This window comes from Halichoeres trimaculatus, unplaced genomic scaffold, assembly GCF_033239565.1.
Source record: "Halichoeres trimaculatus isolate MK-OKI-2021-1 unplaced genomic scaffold, fHalTri1.1 fHalTri1_scaffold_15, whole genome shotgun sequence".
NCBI classification, from domain to species: Eukaryota; Metazoa; Chordata; class Actinopteri; order Labriformes; family Labridae; genus Halichoeres; species Halichoeres trimaculatus.
In genome coordinates this window covers 25,768,860-25,794,312 of record NW_027437193.1, presented here as the reverse complement: position 1 = coordinate 25,794,312, position 25,453 = coordinate 25,768,860, and the positions used below count along the sequence as shown (strand labels likewise).

Sequence of the window (25,453 nt, the reverse complement as noted above, 5' to 3'; positions counted from 1 at the left end):
ACGGCGCGGCGCATGCCCCGTGAAGGCTTGCTTTGCATTGTGGGGAACGTAGTTCGTAAGGCCAAGAACAGCATTACAAAACCACAACACCAGCGTGTTCATGTAACTGCTTGTGTAATGGAAATGCGGTGACTAGACCGGCTTCTTCGTCGACTGACTCTTACGGAACAGCTATTCCTTCACCCGTTGTATGTTGCAGTGCATCTGGAGGAGGTGAGTTTACTTTTCAGAGCGACATTTCCTTTTAATGATTTAGTTCGTGTGCGCCGCCGTGTTTCATGGCATTTCATTCCTGTTTTGTGTTCTCTGCAATAACTAACCAGTTTAACCAACACGCGTTTAATTTAATGTGTAGGTCTTTCATGTATGGGCTGTTTTGCCGACGTGGTTTGGTAACTTTCACACACTGTTTAACCTGCAGCTCATCTTCATCCTCGGCACCAAGGCAGCTTTTGAGACTTCTGTCCCACAGCAGTCAAAGATCCACCTCAGTTAACCTCTACCCGACGGAGTCATTTGCCAATTGCATCATCATGTCAGACAAAAAACGCAAGGCACCAGGAGCTGCTTCTAAAATACCCGAAGCCAAGCAGCAGAAGCTAACAACAGTGAAGGAGGAGAAGCAGGATAGAGATGAGGGGTGGCTGCAGGAGCATCTAAAACAGCAGAGGACTGAGAATAAGGATATGAAATTCAACAAGAAACGCCGTCGTTTTGTGTCTGATGCTGAGAAGATCAAGCAGGGCTCAGAGGGTGTCCTGTACTGGATGTCAAGAGACCAGAGAATACAAGGTGAAAACTTCAAAGATCCTCTAGCTGTACCCTGAGAGACATGTTTAAGCGTGTACTTCAGCTTGCTGTGTCTTAACTGTTATTGTGTTTTTTACTTGTGTGTTTCAGATAATTGGGCACTGATCCATGCTCAGCACCTCGCAGTGAAGGAGAACCTTCCTTTGCACATTTGTTTCTGCTTGGTTGTCCCTAAATCAGAGCTCTCTACTCTCAGGCACTACAGCTTTATGCTGAAAGGTCTCAAAGAAGTCGCAAAGGTATTGACATGCAATTTCCTATTTGAATGGATTCCATGTAAATCCATTCTTTAAGGACTTTTAAGTGGATTAAGATTCGTATTGATCAAAAATAGTATAGCTGACTTAACTGACTCCTCTGTCTTGATAGGAATGTAAAAAATTGGATATCCAGTTCCACTTGCTGCACGGTCCACCAGGGGACGTTCTTCCTGGCTTTGTCTCTGATCGTGGCCTGGGGGCTGTGGTAACAGACTTTTCTCCTCTGAGGGAGCCGCTGCAGTGGTTGAAGGATGTCAAAAAAAAGCTTTCCAAAGACATTCCCCTCATTCAGGTAAGAACTCTGTTAGCATAATTTCCTGAGCGCTGTCCAAGTGCCCTTGAGCAAGACCCCCAACTCCTCAGTGTCGTGTGTCGCTTAGGACAAAAGTATCTGCTGAGTGAAATTATAAAATTGTAAATTGTTGTAGTTTTCCTCATCTCATTACTTCCCCCCCCAAAAAAACATAAAAACAGTGTGCTTTCCTTTTTGTGTGAGCATTTCTGTGGTATTTTCTGTTTCATATGTAAACAAACCCACCTTCTCTTTATAGGTTGATGCACACAATATTGTTACTTGCTGGGAAGCTTCACCCAAACTTGAGTATGCTGCCAGAACTATCAGGGGAAAGATCACCAAGCTTTTGCCAGAATACCTCACTGATTTTCCTCTGGTGGGGAAACATCCCTGCACGGCTACAAGAACAGCCAAAGTAAGTGCTTCAGAGAAAACAACTCATTGTGGGCTGGGAAAAGAAGTCTTATATTTATGCTTTTATTCCACCGTGAAGGACCTTTGGATTAGTCAAGATGACACAATCATAGCACTCCTAAAGCATCATTGCTTTGAAAGTGCTCACTCCTTGACAAAGTGAGCTTTCATTGAGCTTACTGATGTGAAGTCTGGAGAACATACTGCTGCAATAAAGCACATTTCTCTTGACCTTCACTTACCTCACTCCTCTTCCATTATTTATTGATGTGAGAGTATAAACAGTCGACCTTTTTGACAGCCCAAAACTTAAGATTTCCTCCCCAGCACTGGATATTAAAGTTGCAGTGCTCTGTATCTTCGTTGCAGTGTCATGATTGATATTCAGCTCAGTTTGAGCTTCATGATAACATAAACCAGGTGAAAAGCTCACAAACGCTCTTCACCTTTTTGAAGTTTTTTTTCTCTAGTGAATATTTTAGCACATCACAGTCAGCTGGGATCTCTGCTGAATTTTTCTCTCTCCTTCAAACTCTACCTCACAGCCCATAGACTGGGATGAGACCTTGGCCTCCCTGAAGGTTGACAGAACAGTGGGAGAGACGGAGTGGGCAAAGCCAGGCACCAAGGCTGGGGTGGCCATGTTGGAGTCCTTCATTGATGTTCGCCTCAAACTGTTTGACAGTCAGCGTAACGACCCAAATGCCATGGCCCTCAGCCAGCTCTCTCCCTGGATCCGCTTTGGTTAGTAGTACGCTAACAAAGAAACTGGATGCAGACTAACCCTTAACATTAACTCTTTCCCAAATTTCAGTCCAAACTATCTGTCAGACCTTGTCTGGATTTTGTGTGTTGAAAGATTTTCCAACATAGCTCACATTTAACTGAAAAAGTAAGTAAAATGTGTGTTAGGCTCAATGAATGGAGGCTATCGTCCTGGGCCTGTATGAACGTTCAGTCATTAAACAACCAGACCATTAGTCCTTACATTCTGTATTGAAACGGCCTGTTTGGCTGCATTGTTTGCTGCATGCATGACTGCAAATAATCAGTCAGTTGACTGATTACACCATGAAAGCAACTCAGGTGCAGATTACATCATAATTAAGGGAAACATCCTGGAAAACCTCAGCCTACAAATTCAAACTGCGCATATCTACCACTCACACAGCAATAAACCTGATGAGTGGTAACGGTGTGACTAAGAGAAGATCAACAAAAACATTTTTAGCCAGAGAAATGGAGATTTTACTACAAGAATACACAAACAGCTGCACAGTGGGAAAACTTCAATAATAAAATCAGTAATATGAAAGCCGCTTTGCGAAACTAATGTTGCAGCAATGCCCTGGTACCTTGAAAGATGAAACTGACTGATGAAAGTTAGATTGAGTCTGTGTTTTTGATTATGCTGGGGGTTTTTTATACTGACTAACTACAATGGACTGAAAGTTTACTAGGATTAAATTCATTGTATGTGCACACATACTCGGCAAATACAGTTTACTCTGATTTTAGATGATAAAAAAACACTTGTTTAAATTGTGTTGTATTTCTGCCCCCCATACCTTTTATTGTTGTTCTTCAACCACCATCTTATCCTCTCACCAGGTCACCTGTCAGCTCAACGCGTGGCCCTGCAGGTTCAGCAGAGTGGGAGGAAGAAAGGTCTATCAGTCGCCTCCTTCATTGAGGAGCTGGTGGTGCGCAGGGAGCTGACTGACAACTTCTGCTTCTACAACGAAAAATACGACCGCGTGGAGGGTCAGTTCATAACTCATCTGAGAACATCCTGTTCACTGCATGGAAAGATTTTTATTCGTGTTCATGTTTCCTCTTGTTACTGTGACATACTGTTGTACTTAATATGTGTATGTGTGTCTTTGTGTGCGTGTGTGTGTGTGGTCACAGGTGCGTATGAGTGGGCTCAGAAAACCTTGAAAGATCACGCCAAAGACAAAAGGCCGTATCTCTATTCACGTGAACAGCTGGAGACAGCAAAGACTCACGATAATCTGTGGAATGCAGCTCAGGTAAAAGATTTCATCTTCACACAGCAGCTCTTAGAGTTCACATATTTTTTTGAAAAGAATTGATGAAAATTTAATTCCTGGTGTTAGAAGATATAAATGAGTATTCAACTTTATTCATCCGTTCCCCCTGGTCTGTCTTGAGCTTAATTTCTTACCACTGTTTGTTTAATACCTTTACCAGAAACAGATGGTCACTGAAGGAAAGATGCATGGTTTCCTGAGGATGTACTGGGCCAAAAAGATCCTGGAGTGGACTCCTTCACCAGAGGAGGCGCTCTCAATCGCTCTGTACCTAAACGACCGCTACGAGCTGGACGGCCAGGACCCCAATGGCTTTGTTGGTGAGGACACGGTTCACATCTGTGCACGGATGATGCTGATAAACTGAGTTATGTTTTCTCAAACATGCACTTTCCTCCTCCTGTAGGGTGCATGTGGTCTATCTGTGGCATCCATGACCAGGGCTGGGCAGAGAGAGCTGTTTTCGGGAAGATCCGCTACATGAACTACAAAGGATGCCTCCGGAAATTTGATGTTGCCCGCTTTGAGAGGAAGTACTGTTCCAAAAAAGTTTAACGGGAAAATTCTTTAGTAGGATGGGAGTTAAATGTCTTTTTATATATTTTTTTTCAGGGAGCTTTCAAAAAATCGCTCTCAGTGTGGGACGCCTTATTCTTGTACTGAATTGCTTGTTAAACTTTCAGTTTGTTGTTGCTTGGGCTTTTTCTTTTCTTGAATGTTCAACCATGTTTACACCTTTAAGTACTGTAAGCTTATACTCTGTGTTTTTAGTGATGTGCTGTAACTCTTAATCTGGGACTTTATTCCAAGCAGACGATGCTTTGTCTTTACTTATTGCTGTTTACATCATTTATACCATTTTTAACATGTGCTGTTGACTTCTGCTGTTTCATATAAACTAATAAAAGTTGTTGTTTTTTTAACTTTTTGTTCCATTTCTTTACAGTTGATTATGACAATTAATGTTTTTTATTCATTTTATTCACGATTTCATAAAGATTAATTTCAAAATCTAATTTGTTTCTGTTGCTGTTTTTCTTACAGACAAGAGAAACAAACTCTGAAATAAGTAATTAGCCTTTGACAAATGATAGATGTGTATATTGTTAATCAACAATTTGTATGGGAGGGAAGCAAGTTACAGCTTTAAAAAAAAGCAACACAAAAACCTTAGTGGGTTCAAGCAACGTGCCTCTGATCAAAGTCTTATATAAATCAAGGCTATTCCAAATATTTGATTTTATGTCTTCCCACTATATATATCAATTCTACAACTATAGGTATGACCCCTTATCATGTAGATGCACTACCATATGTTAAAAGTAATCAAGAAGTGGAATAGCTGTAATGCTCATAATGGGTGCTGTTGAAGGAGGACTGAAAAATTTAATAAGATTCAAAAACTGAGCAGCTTTGAGTCTGCAAGTTTTAAATGTTGATTAAGAAGAAATGCCATTTTTTAAATCGCTTCAATTATTAAACAGAAGAAATTGTACACAGTGCAACAGTCTTATTGTATTATGAATGCACTGCGGCAGTGCCGGGAGCGACCACTAGGAGGGGCCTCTTCTCTTTTGTTTTCTTGTATCATAGTGTTATACATGTATGATCAGGTACGGTGTTCCTAACCTATGTTCCTGACCCACCGAGTTTTCAACATGTTGGTGGAGGTTGTAAAGTGCAGTCCAAGTCTTCATGTTTGGAGACTTAACTTGTTACAGTGGAGACCTGGCTACATGTTAAAATTTTCGTAAAATAAAACTGAAGTTGGGAAAGTCCCTCACGGTCCGTTTTCTGCCTAATGCTGAGCTGCTATCCCGGATTAGCATTTAGCTCCACACACCTGCACCAACTACGTTACAACAGTATGACTGACAGTTCCTGTTCAAATCAAAATGACCTGACCCCAGTGTGTCCCCAGTGATGCCCATAAGTAAGGAATAAACCATTCACCATTCATGCATTCATCAAATCAGCTGTGCACCCATCCCTCCATTTGTCCTTCTTTCCATTCGTCCATTCATTCAAAATTCTATTCATCCTCCAGTCTCCATTCATTCTTCCATCTGTTGATCCAATCATCTATCCATCCAGTGGCTGGATCTTATCTTTAATGTCATTAGGAAGAAAGCAGGACTTACCCTGGGCAGGTCACCAGCCCATCCCAGCACTAACGCAGAGAATAACATGGCAGAGAAGTTCAAGTTCATGCTTCTACTCATCACAGTTTTTTGTTTATTTTTTTTTTTTTCCTTGATTCACGTACCTTTTACTACAGTATTCCCACCCGTTGACTCAATATTTAATGTCACTACAAAATGAAAAAAAAAAGTTTTTAATTGATACAACTTTTTTGGGTGTATTTATAAAAAAAGGGGGGAAAGTTCAATTTCAAAGTAGTTAATGCTGCTACAAAAGAGGAATGACTGTTATTTTCCATTGTGCATAATTTTCCTGGAGAAAGAGGGCAACACAACCAAGAAAACAATAACAACAAAGGGTAATTAAGAAGAACATGAAACTATAATAAAAAAGAATAGAAAAGGTTAAAATGTGTATGCAAATGTTTAAGCACAAGTCAGCTGCTTCTGTGAGTTAAAAATAAATAACAACAGTATAAACGAGCTCATTATATCAGCATAAACCTTTGACAAATTAATAAAAAGAGTTTAATAAGAGAAAAAAACGTATGATACTGAATGAGGAAAAAAAGGATGAAACAGTAGCACTTACTCCTGTTTGCAGGACCAAGGTTACATCACTCTTGCAAAGGTTTTTTTTTTTCTTACACAAGAGGTAATTAAGCACAGAAACCTATGCCTCTGAACATAACGAACTACACTTCCATTTCAAGGGATTAAAAAGACAAAACCCCCTTTAGGTGAACATGAACTCAATACAAATCCTTGTATAATAATAAAGAACTTTTAGTGCACTGTGAGATCCTCCGTTGTTTATTTCAGGGGCAAAAGAGATGTAAAGGTCTCCTGGGAGCTTTCTTTGTGTAAATTAGCTGAAACTATTTTTTTTTTTTTTTTTTTAGACACAGCTATGGCGCTGCAGCATGATATATTGAACAGGAACATACTGGTCTCTGTGTCACAGGTTAAAGTTGTTTTAGAGGGCAAAGACCCCTATGAGCTGATGTGCTGTAGAAGTAGTTTGAAGGTATAGTTTTAATGAAGTGATGCACTGCAGTGAGTGACCTCTGGAGACACTTTTATTTACCATGAGAAGATAAAACAAGAGGGAGTCCCACTAACTAAGGTTGCTGTCATTACCAGTGAAAACAAGGAGGATGTGTTTGACATGCTCACCATAGACCACTGGTGTTAAACTGTGAGTCTACCAGGAGTCACAGAGATTGGTAACAGGCCAGTACTGGGAGAAATACCAGCTGCCACGGGAAAGCAACTGAGTTATGGTTTGATGAGAACCGGTGGAGAACTGTGTGGGTGTTGTGGTAAAAGGGTGGTGTTGACCAGTAATTTAACCCACGTTCACATCAGCGGTTAGCAGAGCTGACATTAACACAGAGAAGATATGGATGAGTTATAGAGGGTATGAGACGATATGAATGAGTATCTCTGTGTTTGTCACCCAATAAGTGTTGCCATCTGTACTTCTACATGACGTTATGGTCTCTGTGTGGTGTTAGTCTGCAACAGTTTTGACTTTGTAATCTGTTTCTTCAGATGTTGATTCAATGAGCAAATCAGTGATATATATATATATATATATATATATATATATATATATATATATATATATATATATATATATATATATATATATATATATATATATATACATATATTTATATACATATAACAGTTTATGACAGCAATAAAAAAAATCAAAGTGGGTCAAGTGCTGAGATTTCAAACATTTGTTATACCCCCAGAGCAAACCAGATAGTTTCACTGGAATCCATAAAGCAGTAAAGCATTAAACCTGGTACACTCAGGATATGACAGGGAAGCCCATATATGGGCGGTGTTCTGCAACATCTCCAAACAGATGTGCCATCATGTTTTATGTACACTAAAGTATTGTTGTATCAAATGCTTAAAACAGGAATACAAATGTTTCCCTTTAACAGCATCACATCAACACTGAGTCAGGAGGGTGTTACTGGTAGTCATCAAGGTTTATTTATTTATTTATTTATTACTTTTATTATGGGTACAACCACTGGCTCGAAATGAGCAGTCCAATATGGTCAAAAACTTCAAAGGAAGAAGAAGAAGTAACCTTAGGGTTTGAAAAAGAAGGCCAGGGTGGAAGAGAAATGAAACATGATTCAAAAAACACTAGACAAAGTCGAGCAGTGTTGGGCCAATATTTACACCATATTTTGTTAGAATATAGGTATATTGAAAATATGAGCTGGGGCTGCATTGTGGTGCAACAGTTAGTGCTGCAGCCTCACAGCAAGAAGGTCACTAGTTCGGTTCCCAGCTTTCTGTGTGGAGTTTGCATGTTCTCCCTGTGCATGCGTGGGTTTTCTCCGGGTACTCCAGCTTCCTCCCACAGTCCAAAAACATGCTCAGCAGGTTAATTGGTCACTATAAATTGTCCGTAGGTGTGAGTGTGTGAGTGAATGGTTGTCTATCTCCGTGTCAGCCCTGTGATTGACTGGCAACCAGTCCAGGGTGTACCCCGCCTCTCGCCCAATGACAGCTGGGATAGGCTCCAGCCACTTGCAATCCTGAACAGGATAAAGAGGTTCAGAAAAAGAATGAATGAATGAATTAATTAAATGCCCCCTTTTTCTTCTACTTTTTTTTTCTTTTTTTTTTTTTTTGCTTTAGGATAAGACAAAGACATGGAACTTAAGCCCATTTAGAAAAAACTCCAGGGCCTGTCAGGAAAGTCAGACATCTTCTCATTTGGGCAAGACTTGTAAGTTTAATAACTTTTAAAGCAAAGAGTTATTGAAAAAGAAATCAGGTTCTTGTGAATTAAATTGTCTGAAGTCACACAGTTCAGTTTAATTCAAAGCATTCCTGTCTCCTCCTCTTCCCACTTAACATGCTACAATCCCCTGGTCATAAACATGCACTGAGTCACTTGATAAATTAAAGTATGAAGGAAATATTGATATTTATATATGAACAACTAATCATGACCTCAAAACTAATAGAAATATAAAACTTTGCCAGAATGAAGAGAGGGGATTATTTTTATTTTAATCGCATTTAGATCTAGAGGAAATGTGGAACATGCTGAAACTGAGCTCAGTTCAGTTAATGATCAAAATGAAACACACCATATCTTTCATTTGAGCTTTAATCAAACAACATCTTCATTGTATGTACATCATTCTGGAAAGTCAAACAGTATCATTTGAGAGCCAGTGATCAGACCCCACTCGTGAATAAATACCATTAACTGGAGGATTCAGACCCCTGAACGAGTCAATTTACAGAGCCGTTTGGTAAACAGTGAATTGTCACTGTAATAGAAGAAGTGGGTAGACTGCTGTTCATTAGTGCTGGTGTGGCCCGCTGATTACTCTGTCATTATCATGTCATTTGATTGTATCCACCAGTAATCTCGCCTTCTTTTTCTGTCCTCCTCCAGCTCAATTTCATTCATGATTGAATTTCTTTTGTCAGAGCCGCAGTGACATCATCTTTAAGCCATCATCATCATCATTGTTTTTACTGGTTAACTTCATTAAGGCTGAGATTCTTTTCTTCCTATGAAGAGAGAGATTCATTTGAACTCACATCTTTTTAGCTCAGCTCCATGATGTCCTTAAGCTGATGGTCCTGTAGGAGTCAGAACATGGAAACAGGAACAAAAACACTTAGCAGCAGTACTAATGAGAGAAATACATCTGCAGGCACATCTCGTTGTCTCGTTGTGTACAATTCAGTATATTAATATGTACAATTCAAGGGAATAGATTGGTTAAAAAAAAATCATGTTTTGATTATGTAACAGAGAGTACTACCTAATATTCAAGGTATTGATGAGAGCTGATGTATATTTTTATGTCAGAATTATAATTTCTTTTTTTAAAGAAATGTGTTTGAGACAAACCTTGATAAAGGATCACAGGGGCGGACAGAAAGAATGAGAAAAAAAACATTTAAAAAAGGCAAGAATTGAAAAGATAATTGGCCAGAAATTAAAAAAATAAAAAAAAACAAAAGAAACAAACAAAAACTATATTGTATTCTAACTAAATCACCAATCTAGGACCATAAATACATAGAGAATGAACTACATTTACTCGATTGATTAACACATTTAAGAAAAATTAAGTCATTGAAGAATAATATTGAGGATATAAAAGAAAATCATCGTAGGTGCATGAGAAGAAAAATGTAGATTTGGGGATATATTTATAAAGAAAACTTGTCATAGAAATAAGAAAACAAGCAGGAAAATGACTTCACAAGACATCATTTCTATTCATTTTTTCAAGAGGCTTTAATTAAACAAGTTTGAATTTGACAAGTATGTAGTAGTACCAGGGGGCTCACACAACACATCACAGCAAAAAGGTCACCAGTTCAAATCCCCACCTTGGCCTTGTGGAGTTTGCATGTTCTCTCTGTGCATGCGTGGGTTGTCTCTGGGTACTCCAGCTTCCTCCCACAGTCCAAAAACATGCTCATCGGGTTAATTGATCACTCTAAATTGTCCCTAGGCGTGAGCGTGTGAGTGAATAGTTGTCTGTCTATGTGTCAGCCCTGTGATTGACTGGCGACCAGTCCAGGGTGTACCCCACCTCTCGCCTAATGACAGCTGGGATAGCCACCCACGACCCTGAACAGGATAAAGAGGTGTAGAAAATGAACGAATGAATGAAGTTGTACCATTATGTTGTTAGAGTTTTAACATGAAATGGGGAAAAATGTGTCTTGAACAGTCTATTTAGTGAGCAGTGTAGTTTGCTAAAATGTGGTGCTGGTTTGTTCAAAGATTGATTTTTCCATTATTTAGGAATTTTGTAAAACTTCACAAGACGCCTCATCCTAGTCCAGGCAAAAAGCTACTTTAGTATTTCCTGACAAAGTCATACAACTGCTAACTGTAGACTTCTTCAACAACATGGCCACAATCCACAGTTGTAACAATTAATTTAAAATAAGAGTAATAAAAAAAACATTGTCCGAAATTAAAGTCAGTTTGATATCTCAAGCAATAACCATTTCTAATCTGTAATGGAGCTGTTTATTGCAAATAGTATTATACAACACAGTGTGATTTGCTTTGTTACGATTTTCAATTTCATCTAACATCATAGTTTTTGCTTATCTGATCAGTTTATGAGAGACCAACAGCAGACATGTATCCATACATCCATATTCAATATTTGCTTTCCCTGTGGTCAGACTTCTGCAAATTCAAAGATTTTTTGTTTATGTTCATGCGTTTTTCTTAAATCTGTACCCAAACTCTTTTCAGTAGAGCCTTCTCAGCATCAATCCCTCACTAAACCTCATTTGGTTTTTGTACAATATGGGGATATGGAAATAACCACGCCGTCAGTATTACAGGAAACGAAACACGTAAATCAAAAAGATGCATGTCCCTTTATTACGACAAGACACACGGAATCTTTCAGTGTAATTAATAAATGCAGATTCTCACGTTTCCTCTTCTGCTTTCCTTCACCAGCTTTTATTTTCACTTCTGATCTCTTCACAGTCTGTTTAATTTTTCCCAAACAGATGCCACTGCACATTTTTCATGTCAACAAGTCAGTGTTGGCTGTACAGCATCAAACAGAGGAGTGAGGAAATGTGACGGCCCACTTTACACAGTACATACACACAGTACATATACACACAGTACATATACACACAGTGAGTACATTCAGCTGGTTAAAATAAGAAACAATAATTAAATCAGAAAGGTGTGCATTTCATTAGATGCTTACATTAACCTCAGAGGTTGTTCACTTTGTTAAATTTTTTTTTTCTTTTTTTTTTGTTTCTTCTGGTTGTATTGCTTGTATCTCTAAACAGGGGTTCACTGTAGCTTCCTGCAGCAGGGACATTGGACACAGTATTGTACAACATGCAGGTCTACTTATTTTTGGATGAGCATCTTCATAAAGTTTGTCATAGTGCCTTCATTTAGTTATCATTGTCCTGACACATGTTAATAACAGTGATGCAGTGAGTCCAACATACAGAAGCATTTCTATATATTAGAACATCACGGAAAGGTTGATTCAATTCAGCTGTTCATTTCAAATAGTTTAACATATTATATAGATTGAGAACATACAGAGTGAAATATTTTAAGCATTTTCCCCTTCCATTTGTGATGAACAAAAGAAAAATCATTAACTCGTTCAATTAAATTATGGTGAAAAGGGTCATTATTGTATTCAAATGGTGCCACACTCTAATTAACAAATTTACTGGAAACCCCTGCAAAGGTTCCCTGGGCCTTTAAATGGTCTCTTAGTCTGGTTCTACAGGGGAAACAGTCATGAGAAGGCTGCTGACTGGACAGTCTCTGACTCCCTCTATGAGAAGCATAAGACACAAAAGGTTATTACAAAAGAGGGAACTTCACATGGAGTGGGCTGAGGCTGGATTCAGAGCATCAAGAGTCACCACACACAGGTGGATCTAGTTATTTAGCTACAACTGTCATATCCCTTGTGTTAAGCCACTCTTTTAACCAGAGACAACATCAGAACCATCTGTCTTGGTTGTACCTGGACTAAGAAGAAAAAGAACTGGACTATTGCTTTTGGTGGTCCAAAGTCCTCTCCTCTCCTCAGTTGACGGTCACATTTCGACACATTTGTGAATCAAGGACCCGGAGTCTGGAGGAAGAGTGGAAAGGCACAGAATCCAGGAGTGTTGAAGTCCAGAGTTAAGTTTTTACAGTCAGTGATGGATTGGAGGGGCCACGTCATCTGCTGCTGTTGGTCTAATGTGTTTTTTGAGGTCCAGAGTCAACACAGCTGCTCATCAAGAAGTTTTAGAGCACTTTCTTGCTTCCTTCGGCTGACAAATTTATGGCTGATTTCACTCCATGTCACACTGCATTGATGCTGTTACTCATGCAAAAAAAGCCTCAACCAAGTACTGAGTTCATTGAAATGAACACAATTTTCAGAAGGCAAACATTTTTGTACAAAAAGAAATATTTTTTAATATTCCAACATGAAATGCTAAATTTGAGGTTTGTGTTTTCTGTAAGCCATAGTTATCACAGTTAAAAGAAAATAAATGCTTGAAATATTCCACCCTGTGTGTACTGAAACTATGTCATATATCAATTTCACTTTTTTGAACAACTAAAATAAACTTTCAAAGGATAATTTAATTAATTCAGATGTACCTGTATAGTGCTCACGGTTCTTTGACTTAATTAAGCCCGAGTTGTTTTTAAACTACTCATATTTTCACTCAGAGTGCTGCGCTGGGTCATCCGTATGCTGGAGTGTGTTGACCATCTCTTGGAGCAGCAGATGTGGCTGAACATCTCTCTGAACCTGGTAGACATGAGGTTGTAGAGGATGGGGTTAACAGCAGAGCTCAGGTAGAAGAAGACTCCAGAGATGATGTGGAATTGGCCAAAAATACGGTTATGCTCCTTATCAGAGGTGTTCATGTAGCTCCACATCAAGCGATCAGTGTGGAAGGGAGCCCAGCAGAGGGAGAACACCAGCACCAGCACACCTGGACCAGCCAGACGGAGATTTTTGGTCAATAAAAGGAAACAACAAAACAAAAATTACATTATTTTCTGTTCCTTCTATCTTTCATATCTTTTGCAGCTTTATAAGGACATAATTGAAATGATACCAACCGAGCATTTTGGTGACCTGCATGTTACGCTTGCTTAGTTTCTCTTTGTGGGATTTGGATAGACTTCCCCTTGGACCCGCCGCAGTATTCGCCCTCTCCCTGTGCAGCCGCAGGCCGATAAGAAGGTAAAGGATGCTGATGATCAACACAGGGAGCAGGAAAAAGAGCAGCGTGGAAATCAGGATGATCAAATTGTACATGGGCTTGACCACTTCTGGGGATGGAGATGCAAAACAGGAGGATAAACAAAAGATTAGATCAAGATCCCAGATCAACAATGGATGTGAAAGCAATATATCAACCTGCAAATTAAGAGATACTAATCATGATAACTAACATCTGAACTGGACTGAAATGTGTCCACCACTACAACATGGGTGTGTCACAACTTTTTAAACATGTTCTCATTGTCTAGAGGTTCCACCCAATTTAGTTATCCTTGATCTGCGAATCTGACTGATGTACGACAGATGACAGTTCGTAACGATGGATTAAAACAAACTAATTATAAAATTTACATTGTCCCCAGATAAGGAATCCTACTGACTCTAAGTCTAATTATTCACTTGTGCAAGAAAATACTCTAATATCTGTGTTCAATTATTTACCTTAAATGTATAAATGAAATTAATTTTCCTTGAAATTTAGAGATGAATTGAGTAACAAAATTGGTCATGCTGCCCAGAGGATGAATTAAAACCACTGTATTTACATCACTGTTTAATCCTGTGCTTTGATCAGGCCAATCTTTATTTACTCGTTTGACTTTGTGGTTGATAAAAGCGCTGTACCATAGCAAACATGCAACACTTTTTACATTAGCATGTTAGCACTTCTGTCTGAGCATGTAGCATGGTTGTTGACAAGGGTGGACTTACCATTAGGCAAACACAGGCAGCTGACGAGGGTCATGAGGTTTCCAAGGACCCCTTAAACGTCTCAGAAAACCTAAATATTTTTAAAAACGATTTAACGTTTTTAATTTTGTTTTAGTCTTAATTAATTTAAAAATAAGTCAAATGCTCAATATATCACGACTGACTGCTCCCCCCACCCTTCTCATAGAATGGACCATTCCATGCAACTGCGCACGTGCAGGTTTGATTCAGGGAGACCGTCGCAAAACAAACTTTGTGGCGCGGTATTGAGAAAAATGAAGCATAAAATGGAGACGAGGAGTAGGCAACAGAAAAGTAAACCGTTTTTATCAAAACTACCAAAGGTGTCAACCTTTTTCACAGATAGTTAAAGTGGTTACTTGACAACAGCAAGAGCCAGACGCTCTTGTCAGCAGCAGCTCTGCTGTCAGTGTCAGCTGAAGAGGATGCAGTTGATGAAGTGGAGAGTGACACGAGTATCGCCTTTCATCACAAAGATGTGAGTATTAAAGTGGTTGAAATGATAAAGTATATTAAATGTTGTTTAATTTTCTTATCGATTAAAGGAAAAGCTTTGAGATGTCTCACTTGATAGATAATATCTAATCCTCAAGAAAGATTTTAAGGACTTGATCTAGTTCAGGAAACAGAGGAAATTTCTTAAATTCAAACTTTTATATGATTATAAACATTAATATTAAAAATCTTTTTAAACGTGGTTATGTTACAAGTAACTAGAGCTGTCATTTAACTGTTAGTACAGATTTCAAAATAAGAGCAAAGTTGCCTTATTGACATATTCACCTTTTATCAAAATGGAACTGAGGTACAGAGCTTGAAAATGCAGTTAGTTATGTTATGGCACAAGATTAACTCTGCTTTATGTGTTGATTCTCAGAATAAGTCGGTCATCTTGATGCTTCCCACATTGAAAACCTTGTGTTGAGGCGAGAATAAATTGTCAATTCAAGACCCTAGTGGCTGGGTCCGCCTTAGGCCCCCAAATGTCTAAACATGGCCTTAACTGTAGACCTGTTAAAGCAGTTAAATGGTATAAAAAATGTTTACATACTGCACACTGCAGACTGGGGAAACTTTCGCCCAAACAAAGGAGGCAGCTCCTCGATGCCCTGTCTACTGGTGTTTGGCACAGCACACAGCATGGACACCACCCACAGAATCAGGATCACCCTCTTGACGTGAGCACCTGTAGTCATGTGTTTGACTTTGAGGGGATGAACCACTGCTATGTAGCGCTCCACGCTGAGTGCCGTGACGTTGAGGATCGATGCGAAGCAGACAGCCTCAAACAGGAAGGTTTTGAAGTAGCAGCCTACTTCCCCCATCAGGAAGGGGTAGTTCTGCCACATCTCGTAGAGCTCCAGCGGCATCCCCAGCAGCAGCACCAGCAGGTCAGACACTGCCAGGCTCAGCAGGTAGTAGTTTGTAGGCGTCTGCATCACCCTGTAGCGCAAGATTACTGTGCAAGTCAGGGAGTTTCCCAGTACACCCACCAAGAAGATAACTAGGTATGTGACACAGATGGGGAGAAATTCAGGGGACCTCCGTGACCCGATCTCGCTTATCAGGTATGCCTCTTCACTCCAGCACAACACCTCAAGCTGTTTTACAGTAGCATTAGCCTGAACCCAGGAGATATTCATCCCACATGCTACAGCAACCTCAGGGCAGCCGGGGCCACTGAAAACTGTAGAACTGGATGAGAAAAAAGCCTCGATGGAGCAGTTCAATTCGGACATGTTGAATAGTGAGAATGTTGAACAGGACCAAGACCTGATGAAAAGAAAATACAGACAAGGAGATTTTCTAATGAGTTACGCTGCGTATTTGGACAGGAGGCCTAGATCTACAAGCTTCATCATCACTAGCCTGGTTTACGCCCAGGATTCCAACACTTTTCCAAGGTTTTCACCTAGAGCTGAATTTAAAACACAACAGGTATTTTTCATCAGTGAAGATAAAAAAACAGATATTTCAAATTGAAAAACTGCATAATTGGTGCACATCAGAGGGGATAGTTGGGATTGCAGTGCTTAGCTCAGAACATAACATTTGGCAGTGATGATTAAGTTAGCAAGCAGAGTTTTTTCCTCCTCAAATAATTCAGTTATTGTATAATCTTTTCTCCTAACGACTTGCAGTTTACACTGGAGTGTACAGACCAAGACACTTGATAACCAGGGCTTTGCTTGGTTAAAATAACAAACTGGCCATGAACAGAATTTGATGTTTGTTCTTCACTTCTCAGCGAGAACAAAAGATGTGAACAGTGCACATAAAAGATAGCTGTCATTACATGAGACTGTGTTTAAAGCGAGTGTTTTTCTGGGATAAAGACTCAGTTTCCCATGAGTACTAGCACCCACTGGCAAAAGGACATGACTCTAACCAAGGTACGTGTTTTAAATAAGTTTGAAATAAATTAAATTAATGGTTGTCTTTTATTGACTAACTATTTATTGTTATGTAGGACTTTTTGAACGTGAAAACAAGCAAACTTTGTAGACTTAGTTTGTAGTGTAGTTCAGTAGCCACCTATATTCAGCAAGGTGCTTTGAGATGTGTTCTACTTGTAATTTTAGTGAATCCTGGTTATGTCCTACCAGTGCTCATCTACCAACTCCAACATCACCAAGCAGAGCTAACGTAACCTTACTCTTCATTGTATTGATAGACTCTCAAGTTTGAACAGACCACTGCAGAATAACTGCTGACTGTGGGCTGGAATCATAGAATGTATAAAACATGGACGTAGTCTCCTCAATGTCACCCTTCTGTTTCTGATAAAGAAAATGAAGCACATCGGCTATCACAGCCTTATTAGTAGGGTCAAGGGCTTCGTGTACAGCTCTAGGTCGCCTGTTGGTCTGATCTGATTGGGCAAGCTTGCGATCTTAATTTCCTCTGAAAAGCAGAGTTAGAAAAAAATTCACCCCCCCGTACAGTGGGTGCCGTTAGTAAAATTAGTGACTCAGACAGGAGACGTTTTTTGAACCAGGCTGTAAAAAGGTTAATTTCTGCTTTGAAAACTGCTTTTTTGGGGGGGGCTTAGTGTGTATGTGAATTCCGCTACTTCTGGAGCCAGCCTGAAGCAGACACTCGAGAAACTGCAGATTTTAGCACTTCTGCATTGTCTCATTTTCTTAGACTAGAGGTTGCAGGTTGGTTGGCATGAACATTATCATAAACAGTTTAGCCCTGGTTTTAGCCTGTGCTCTTTAACTCCCCTATTTAATTTTCTTCTGCTCTTCTGTCCTCTTTCTTTTTGCCAGTCTTGCTGCGATGTCTACCATTACTACAAAATAAATCCAAGAAATCATTTTCAACAGAGAAAAACACAGGTCTCTCTTCTCATTGTTAAATTTTGTCAACCTGAGGTGTTGTCATAGAGACTTTGACGTGCTGAAATAACAGCACTCGTTCCCTTATAAATTTACAAATTTATGGTCTTTATTTCAATACTCTAATCTTACATATATATAATTTTTTGTTTTAAGGTGGCTCTATTACTCCATTTTGCATAGCTTTACTGATAGCACTCGTTGCTGTTGGGTCTAAGGCATAGACTATATATTGAATAGACTTCATCTCAGTGACATCACCCATCTGTTTCTAAAACAGAGTTTTCAAGCAAATTGTCAACAGAAGCCATATTGGAAATGGGGCGAGCTTTAACCCTCATTGCTTACAGTTATAGGGCAGCCTCCTGTCAACCAGCTGAGCTGTGCCTCTGGTTGGGTAAGCTCACGATTGTAATATCCTCCTGCCGAGTTTTACATATATAGATAGTACAGTGTGTGCCGTCAGAGAAATTAGTGATTCAGATTGGAGGCATTTATAAACAATCCTGTCAATGTGGTTATTTTATACTGTAAAAATCCTCTTCAATCTTTTTGTATGTGGTTTTTGGTAATTCTGAAGCAAGTCTCAAGCAGACACTCGAAGAACTGCAGATTTTAACTTTTCTACATTGCTCAATACTTTTAGACAGGATGTGAATGCTGTGACGTTATTAGAAACCCATGAATTGAAAGTAAAGTCAGATGATGAACAGTAAAAATATAAAATGTAAAAACGAAGACAGTTGAACCTATAACCTGTTAGGCACTAAAAAGCTTCAAAACATCAGAATTGTGACTATTTTCCAGCAGCACTTTTGCCAGTCTCAATTATCAAAGTAGCCACACGAAATGAGATTAATTTTCTGAAAAAAGCAGCCAGATGATCATTATGGAAAGTGTAATTAAAATTTGCAGCTCAACCTCTAGACACAGCTCAGGTAAAAGTTTTAAAATGTTATATCTGCACCGTATCTCTCCATAAAATGTGTCGTTGAGGAAAATGATGCCATCCCTAAATGGGAATTTATGCTCATCACAGATCAAGCTCCAGGGAATCTTTTGTTTATATTCCCACAGTGGATTTATTTTATTCACTTCACATGCCATGAATTTTAAAGATACATATCTGTAAGGAACAAAACAATCACACACACCTGTGGGTTTTGTGCTCCCCTGAGGTTTTATCCTCTTCTCACTCACAAGATGAAGAACATTTGAAGAAATCTGGGAGGATGTGTGGTCATCCCATATCCCTGCATGAAGATGAGAGTTTTTCCAACACTTTGCTCTGACGGCTCTGTGGCTCCAGTGCGTCACTGCTCCTGGACTTCCCGTATTTAAGCACTGGCGCTCCCTCCCTCCCTCTGTCTCTCTTCCCTCCTTACTGGACCATGTTGTTAGCTACTTCTTCCCTCTCCCTGTCCAACTTAGACCTTTTGTTCATAGTTTTTCATACATGTGTGCACACACAAATGAAGCGTCACACCTCTATCATCTTCTTGTATAAACCTACTCAGACTCTTGTCATCCTGCCTTCTATTACTGTCACCATGCACATGCATCGTATAAACACACTGTGAAGATTAAAGTCAGGATTGCTTTGTCCCAGGGAACCCTTGGACTCTGTTTGTGTGTGTGGGTGTGTGCGTGTGTTTTACAGGGATATAAAATATACATACATAAACTGTAACCTGTATAAATCACTATCCTTGTGTTCCAAGGAAGACACAAAGCAAGCTTCCAATAATTAATCATGGAGGAGCTGTGAAATAAAAAAAAATCTCTTTTTTTTATCAATTAATTAATTAATTTTTATTGTCAAATTCAACATTTACATCAAGAGTTTCTCAGAGGAGATGCAATAAATCATAACAACAGTGGATACAACACATGCACCCTTAAAGCACTCATGTTCCTCAGAGGTTAGATCCCTTGGACTTTCTTTTAAAGTGATGTGCAATGGCAACGTTTATATGGCTTGAATTTGAATTTGTTTCAGATATTTCATGGTGTCCTGATTCAGAATCTTAGTGATACTACCTTCTTTTGATGCTTTGAGTAAGATGTTTTGAGAACTTGACGGAGGAATGTCTTTCAATGTGTTTAGACATTTGCATCCTCTTCCACTCATCTGAAGGTCCTCATCAAAAGTAGAGGATTGGGATAAGTCTAAACCATTTATAATCCATTTATCATGTCCTCTTAAATTATACTTGAACTCATGAGAAATTTCTCTTAGTCTTGAAGTGGTCAAAGTACCTCACACAGAGAAACTTTGCTGGGAAAATGTAAACACATACTTTCTCTCTCCATCTTTGTGCAATTAATCACTTACAATGAGGCTCAGTTAAAGGCATTAAAATAACTTGCATCTTTTATAACTAATATGTTCCTGTCAGCCCAGCCCGATGTTTGGAAACAGAGTAGCGTCAAAGCATTGAAAATTAAAACAGTATTAAATTCTGCACAAACAATGTAGAAACAAGGCGGCTTTCAGGTGGCTGGGGGCCAACCATGTCTCAAGGTCTACTGTCAAATGGCCCTCAGCTCCCATCTTAAAATGTGTTAATCATGGTGCAGATATCAATCACATTCTAAATAATGTGTACATTTACATTTGATGTTAAGAGCACAAACAAAACTTAATAAGGACCCAAGTAAAGATCAGAACAATGAAGCAAAAAATGGTGAATAAAAAGTCTATAGAATGCAGACTAAGAAAAATTTGGGGCTAAAACATTATTTTTTTGCAGGTCAAAATAAGCTTGAAAACTTTAGAGTAATGACAGAGCTTGTCTGTGTTCAGTTTTTGCATTTGCCCCTGGTGGCGCTTTAACTACGCTATGGACTCACAGCAGTGAACACAGCTTCACTGAACAGAGGTACGAAGGTACAAAATTGTTTCTAACCACTTATAAGAAATCAGCTACAGTGGTAAACAACTTTAAAAAAGGAAGGAAACTAAGCAAATGTCTTAAAAAAAAAAACAAACAAACTAGAAAAGCACTCAGAGCACAGACCTCCTCCAATCATTTTGTGATTGTTACCAACACTTTAGTCCTACTTTAATGTTATACTCCCTTGCAGCAGACTATCTGCTACAATTTGGTGTTAGTTGCAGATTTGTACGATAATTTGTTTCCTGATGGAGTTGAAAATTATGATGAGCCAGCACATATTTCATATTCCAGATCTTAGTATCCAGAATATTGCTAGGATCTGGATCGTACTTTTATATTCGTCAGAAATTATGGTGACCTTGTCTTGTATTGTTTTGCAAAGCAATCCGACCATTTATCGTGGAGTTATATACAGTGAAAACAGCCCTATCTCACAATTATAAAGAATCCTTTAAAAAAATCCTGGATCCAGACGGTGATCCATATCATCGCCAAAATTTAATCACTTCTTCCTTATCCCATTTTGAACATTTCCTGAAAATTTCATTAAGATCAGTTTGTTAATTTTTTAATTATGATGTACACAGACAAACAAACAAACAAGCAAACAGACAAAACAACAGTTGGACAGACAAACTCTCCCAAAAACACAACCTCCTTGGCAGAGGTAGAACTGCTGAGTAAATCTAACTTTCACTGACCTGGCAGGGTCAGGGCAAAGAGGTGGAGTTAAGTTGGGCTTTGAGCCTCCTAACAGCTTAGGCTAGGTTAAGGCTGCCCGCCTGTCAGTCCAGACAGCTGTGTCTCTGACTGTGCAAAAGTTATTATCCTGATGTCTTCTCACCAACTTAACGACTTCTTGGACTGCAGCTCAGAGCACTTCAGCACTTGTCCAAAAACGACCCAAAAGCATTTCCTATGAAATCTCACAGGAACGTTTGATGGACTGCAGCTGTCAGGACTAAATTTACTGTGAACCACACACACATTATTTCAGACCATGATCTGAGACATGACTGCGGTGTGAAAGAGGATGTGGTAGCATCAATCAGCTGCATCAAAAACATGTTAGACTAGTGAAAAAACATTGACGTGGTTATGAAGATTACAAAATGACGGTACAAACAACTAGTATGTGTTTGATTTCTATTTTTTGTTTAAATAATGGATTAAAACTCTCCAAAGTGTGCTGCAATTTCAGAAGAATCAGGATATACTCATAGGCTGTTAATGTATGGAGAGAAGCTTTGATTTCCTGTGATTCATCAGAGTCAGTCTCAGCAATGTGAGTCATCATTTGTGTTTCTGAAGACTTGAAAGTAGAATAATCTTATTTAAATACATAAGACTCTGATGAGTATGTTTTTCCCAAGCCAAAGCCTAATTAAAGAAGTCACATTTTTAAACACGGGGGGATCTGAGGAAATATTTGATGAATTGAGGGTTGTTGAGCTCACAGATCAGTCCATGGAGAGTCATCCTGCTCGGCTTATTTGCAGTATGGGTACAGAGGATTCCTGTGTGCTATAAATCATCAGCGGGGCCTCTGTCAGATGGCAGAAGATTCACCGTTTGGTACTCTGCACACGCCTGTCTGACTCTGCCTCGTACCCACAGCCTCATCATACACGTATCCCCCGCTCAGTCTCCCCTGTGTCCTCTGCTGCGGTGTCTAATTCAATCACCGCTTTTAATCCCAACGCAGGAGCTCAGATACTTACCAAGCATAAAAGTGACATGTCCTCACCGGTGACTCCATTTAGTCCAGCGTTAATTAGTCTTCTGTGTCAGACTAAGTGAGGTGTTAAGCTCTGAGCGTGAATAAAGTCCCCCAGTACATGCCAGGTCAGCATTTTCATCTTTACATGTGAACCAAACTCTCTGTAAAAAACTAACATGGAGATAATTAATTGGGGGTTTTCTTTTCTCCCTAAACTGTGAACACAGACGTTGATTTCTCTCTCTAAAAACTGGTTTGCCAGCCTTTTTTTTCAATCCTATTCTTTTTACTGCCTTGATGAATAAGATGTGTCTAAGTAACAATGCAGTGCGACTGCTGAGGACAATCGTCTTAGCATTTATTACCCTGAAGAAACTGAAGAGGGTAACGCATCATATTCATGTTGGCAGGTTAATAGAGGAGCAAACAGCAGCTGACACCAACTCACAGTATGATTTTCCCTCCTTGCCAGTTTCTTCAAATCAGATGCTTCACAGAAGAATAGATATCACCAGAACTGATGTCAGGCCACATTATGGGCTCCACCCTCATCCTGATACAAAGACAAAAAAAACAGTGTTACTTAGTGTTCTGTTGTATTCAAAGTTTGTCAAAAACGGGCTCGTCCAAAGTCCAGCCCAGGGGCTTGTCACAGCCTGATGTCCGTTTGTCATGATGTAAACACAGAGGGTGAAGAGACAAAACAAGAAGAAGCAAGACTAGATCAGGGTTATGAAACGGTGCAGAAAATGCAAAAAGTGATGCACAAAAAGTTTGATGTGCAGGGACAGTAACAGTTGGTGCTAGAAATATTGATTTCAGGTCAAATTAGTCTTGAAATAAAATGCAGATCATGATTGTGCCATAAAAAGTCATTGCATCAAATGTTTTTTCCACATTGCTCACACATTCTGCAGAGCATTTTTCTGGAGAAACAGAGTTTTCTAATGTTTACGTGGCTCACAACATCTCAGAGAACTGAAGTTGTATCATCGAGTAGCAAGTTTCACGAATCTGTGACAACAGCATGAATGTATCTGATTCTCTTTAGATATGGATTTGTTTTAAGATAAACCGTAAATCATTTTGTAACAATGGGCTGCACCAGTGGTTAGCAATGCAGTCTCACAGCCAAAAGGTTCCTGGTTAGAATCCTCAACTCGATGGGATACATCCCTGTGTGGAGGTTGAGTGTTCTCCGGGTACCCCCACCTCCTCCCTCTGTTAAAAACATGCTCATCAGGTTGTGCTTGTATGCTGAGGTGTTTTTTTTCCCAATCTCAAACTATGCCCTCCTCTTAGAGAGCATAGTGTGGATTTGGCCCTTTTTTTGTCCTCCATTCATCTCTTCTATTCCCTTTTCTCACCCGAGTGGGGTCGCTGTGCACCCTGGAATTTAGTCAAATAGTTAATTAAAGTTACAGTTTAAGTGTGCAATTTCCGTGTGTTACCACGTTCCTGTGTGATAAACAACCCACAACAGACTGAAGCGACAAGAATTTTTTTTTCTCTTAAACAATTACATAAGGTGAAATGTCAAAGGACAGACCCTTTTTATTAAAATACTCCTGAAACACAAGGTGGCCCATAAATGCTGTTGCCCTCTCACTCACGGTTTCAATAATTGTTTTTACAGCAAATTGTTCTCTTAATCTGCACTGTTAACCCAGAAATGTCTGCTAGTCTTTAAAGCAAGGCTAAATTAAACAAAAAAAAAAAAAACTTTTGTTGGATTACTTTAACTGTTTAAGTGCATTTTACCATTAGACATTAATTTATGTTGTGGTGGCTTTGAGTAACCGTGAGTGAGAAGGGAACAGAGTGGGTATGAGACACTGCTGAACATTGAGTGGTTATACAGGGGAACAGACTGTCAGATAGTCCTCCATGGTGCAGACCGATGGACTGGATGTCTGTGCTCTGTGTGTCACTGTGGAGCCCTGTCAGTTAACTTTGAATTAACGTCAGACAGTAATGTTTGGTGCATGATGGGGCACGGCAGAAGCCCATCTAGTGTTGAGCACAGACACAGGGGCACAAAAATGCCATGTCATGTGGGGCATAAAGTAGTCTGTCCATGCCATGCAGCACACAGACAGCCACTCCGCACCTTGTGGCACACCGGATTGTGGTTTAACACCGTAATTTTAACATCGGGGGATTTGCTGTGTGATTGACGCTAGTTGGAGGGGCCCCCTGTGAATTTTTGCCAAGCGCCCCAAGGAATTCGGGAATCACCTCTGTGTATAGATATTAAATCACAATCCTCCACTTCCATAGCCACTGTGATCACATCTTATCAGCTTCAACAATCTAATCAAAGACCTTTTACTGAATCAGTGATTAACAGCGTTCGTATCACCTGAGGCGGAGTGTCAGTCAGACTTAAATCAATGACGAGCAGAAAAGAGACCAAGTATTGACCCCATTTTCAGATATCAATCATCTAGGTAAACATGAGCTTTCTTGGAAACCTTCAAAATGTGTGCTGCCAAATCCGGAGGCTCATTCAATGTCTGATAACTGCTGATGGATTAAGATTGTTTCTGCTTTTGCTTTACCTTTAGACCCAGAGGCTATGTCAACCTTTCACACACAGCATATGATTTTAGTCTAGTGTTTTGCTCTCTCACTTGTTCATAATGTGCTCTTCAGCAGTATGAGAGGAAGTACTCCATTCATCTCGTCCGAATTCTTGTTCTTATTCACCCACACATCTAAACATCTCCACCTCTCCTTTTTCAGCTATAGTTTCTAGACGTTTATTAAACCACCTGAGCTGATCCAATGACTTGCAGACGTTTGTGTTTTTAAAGAAAAGAAAGGTACTTTTTTGGGGTATCATTTTCTTCACATTCATACAAAAAATGAGCTGATCAGATTCACTAAAGGACGGAGCAGCTGTTTTACTCCTCTCCTCTCTGAATGCAGCCTTCTTCAAAAATTTCTGACTATTAAAAGAACTT

General features: G+C 39.4%; 2 protein-coding genes across 2 annotated transcripts; one reads left to right on the top strand and one right to left on the bottom strand.

The window, feature by feature from the left end:
- The first annotated feature begins 46 nt into the window (after positions 1-46).
- Positions 47-4,726, top strand: cpdp (CPD photolyase). Its single transcript, XM_074687973.1, has 10 exons — positions 47-213; positions 422-792; positions 901-1,049; positions 1,180-1,362; positions 1,622-1,780; positions 2,325-2,523; positions 3,391-3,543; positions 3,691-3,812; positions 3,994-4,153; positions 4,240-4,726. The coding sequence occupies exons 1-10, from the start codon at positions 191-193 to the stop codon at positions 4,386-4,388; spliced, it is 1,668 nt and encodes a 555-aa protein (XP_074544074.1). The 5' UTR covers positions 47-190; the 3' UTR covers positions 4,389-4,726.
- An 8,243-nt stretch (positions 4,727-12,969) lies between these two features.
- On the bottom strand, positions 12,970-16,265 carry LOC141803816 (neuromedin-U receptor 1-like). Its single transcript, XM_074687827.1, has 3 exons — positions 15,578-16,265; positions 13,629-13,841; positions 12,970-13,498 (listed from the first exon to the last, which is right to left on the bottom strand). The coding sequence occupies exons 1-3, from the start codon at positions 16,263-16,265 to the stop codon at positions 13,188-13,190; spliced, it is 1,212 nt and encodes a 403-aa protein (XP_074543928.1). The 3' UTR covers positions 12,970-13,187.
- Between the last annotated feature and the right edge of the window lie 9,188 nt (positions 16,266-25,453).

Coding starts and splice junctions, on each gene's coding strand:
- cpdp (XM_074687973.1), top strand. CDS start 191: ATGTTGCAGTGCATCTGGAGGAG. Junction 3,544..3,690: donor AAAATACGACCGCGTGGAGG/GTCAGTTCATAA, acceptor GTGTGGTCACAG/GTGCGTATGAGTGGGCTCAG. Junction 3,813..3,993: donor ATCTGTGGAATGCAGCTCAG/GTAAAAGATTTC, acceptor TACCTTTACCAG/AAACAGATGGTCACTGAAGG.
- LOC141803816 (XM_074687827.1), bottom strand. CDS start 16,265: ATGTCCGAATTGAACTGCTCCATCGAGGCTTTTTTCTCATCCAGTTCT. Junction 13,842..15,577: donor TCCCCAGTCTGCAGTGTGCA/GTATGTAAACAT, acceptor CTCCATCCCCAG/AAGTGGTCAAGCCCATGTAC. Junction 13,499..13,628: donor GCAGGTCACCAAAATGCTCG/GTTGGTATCATT, acceptor TGGCTGGTCCAG/GTGTGCTGGTGCTGGTGTTC.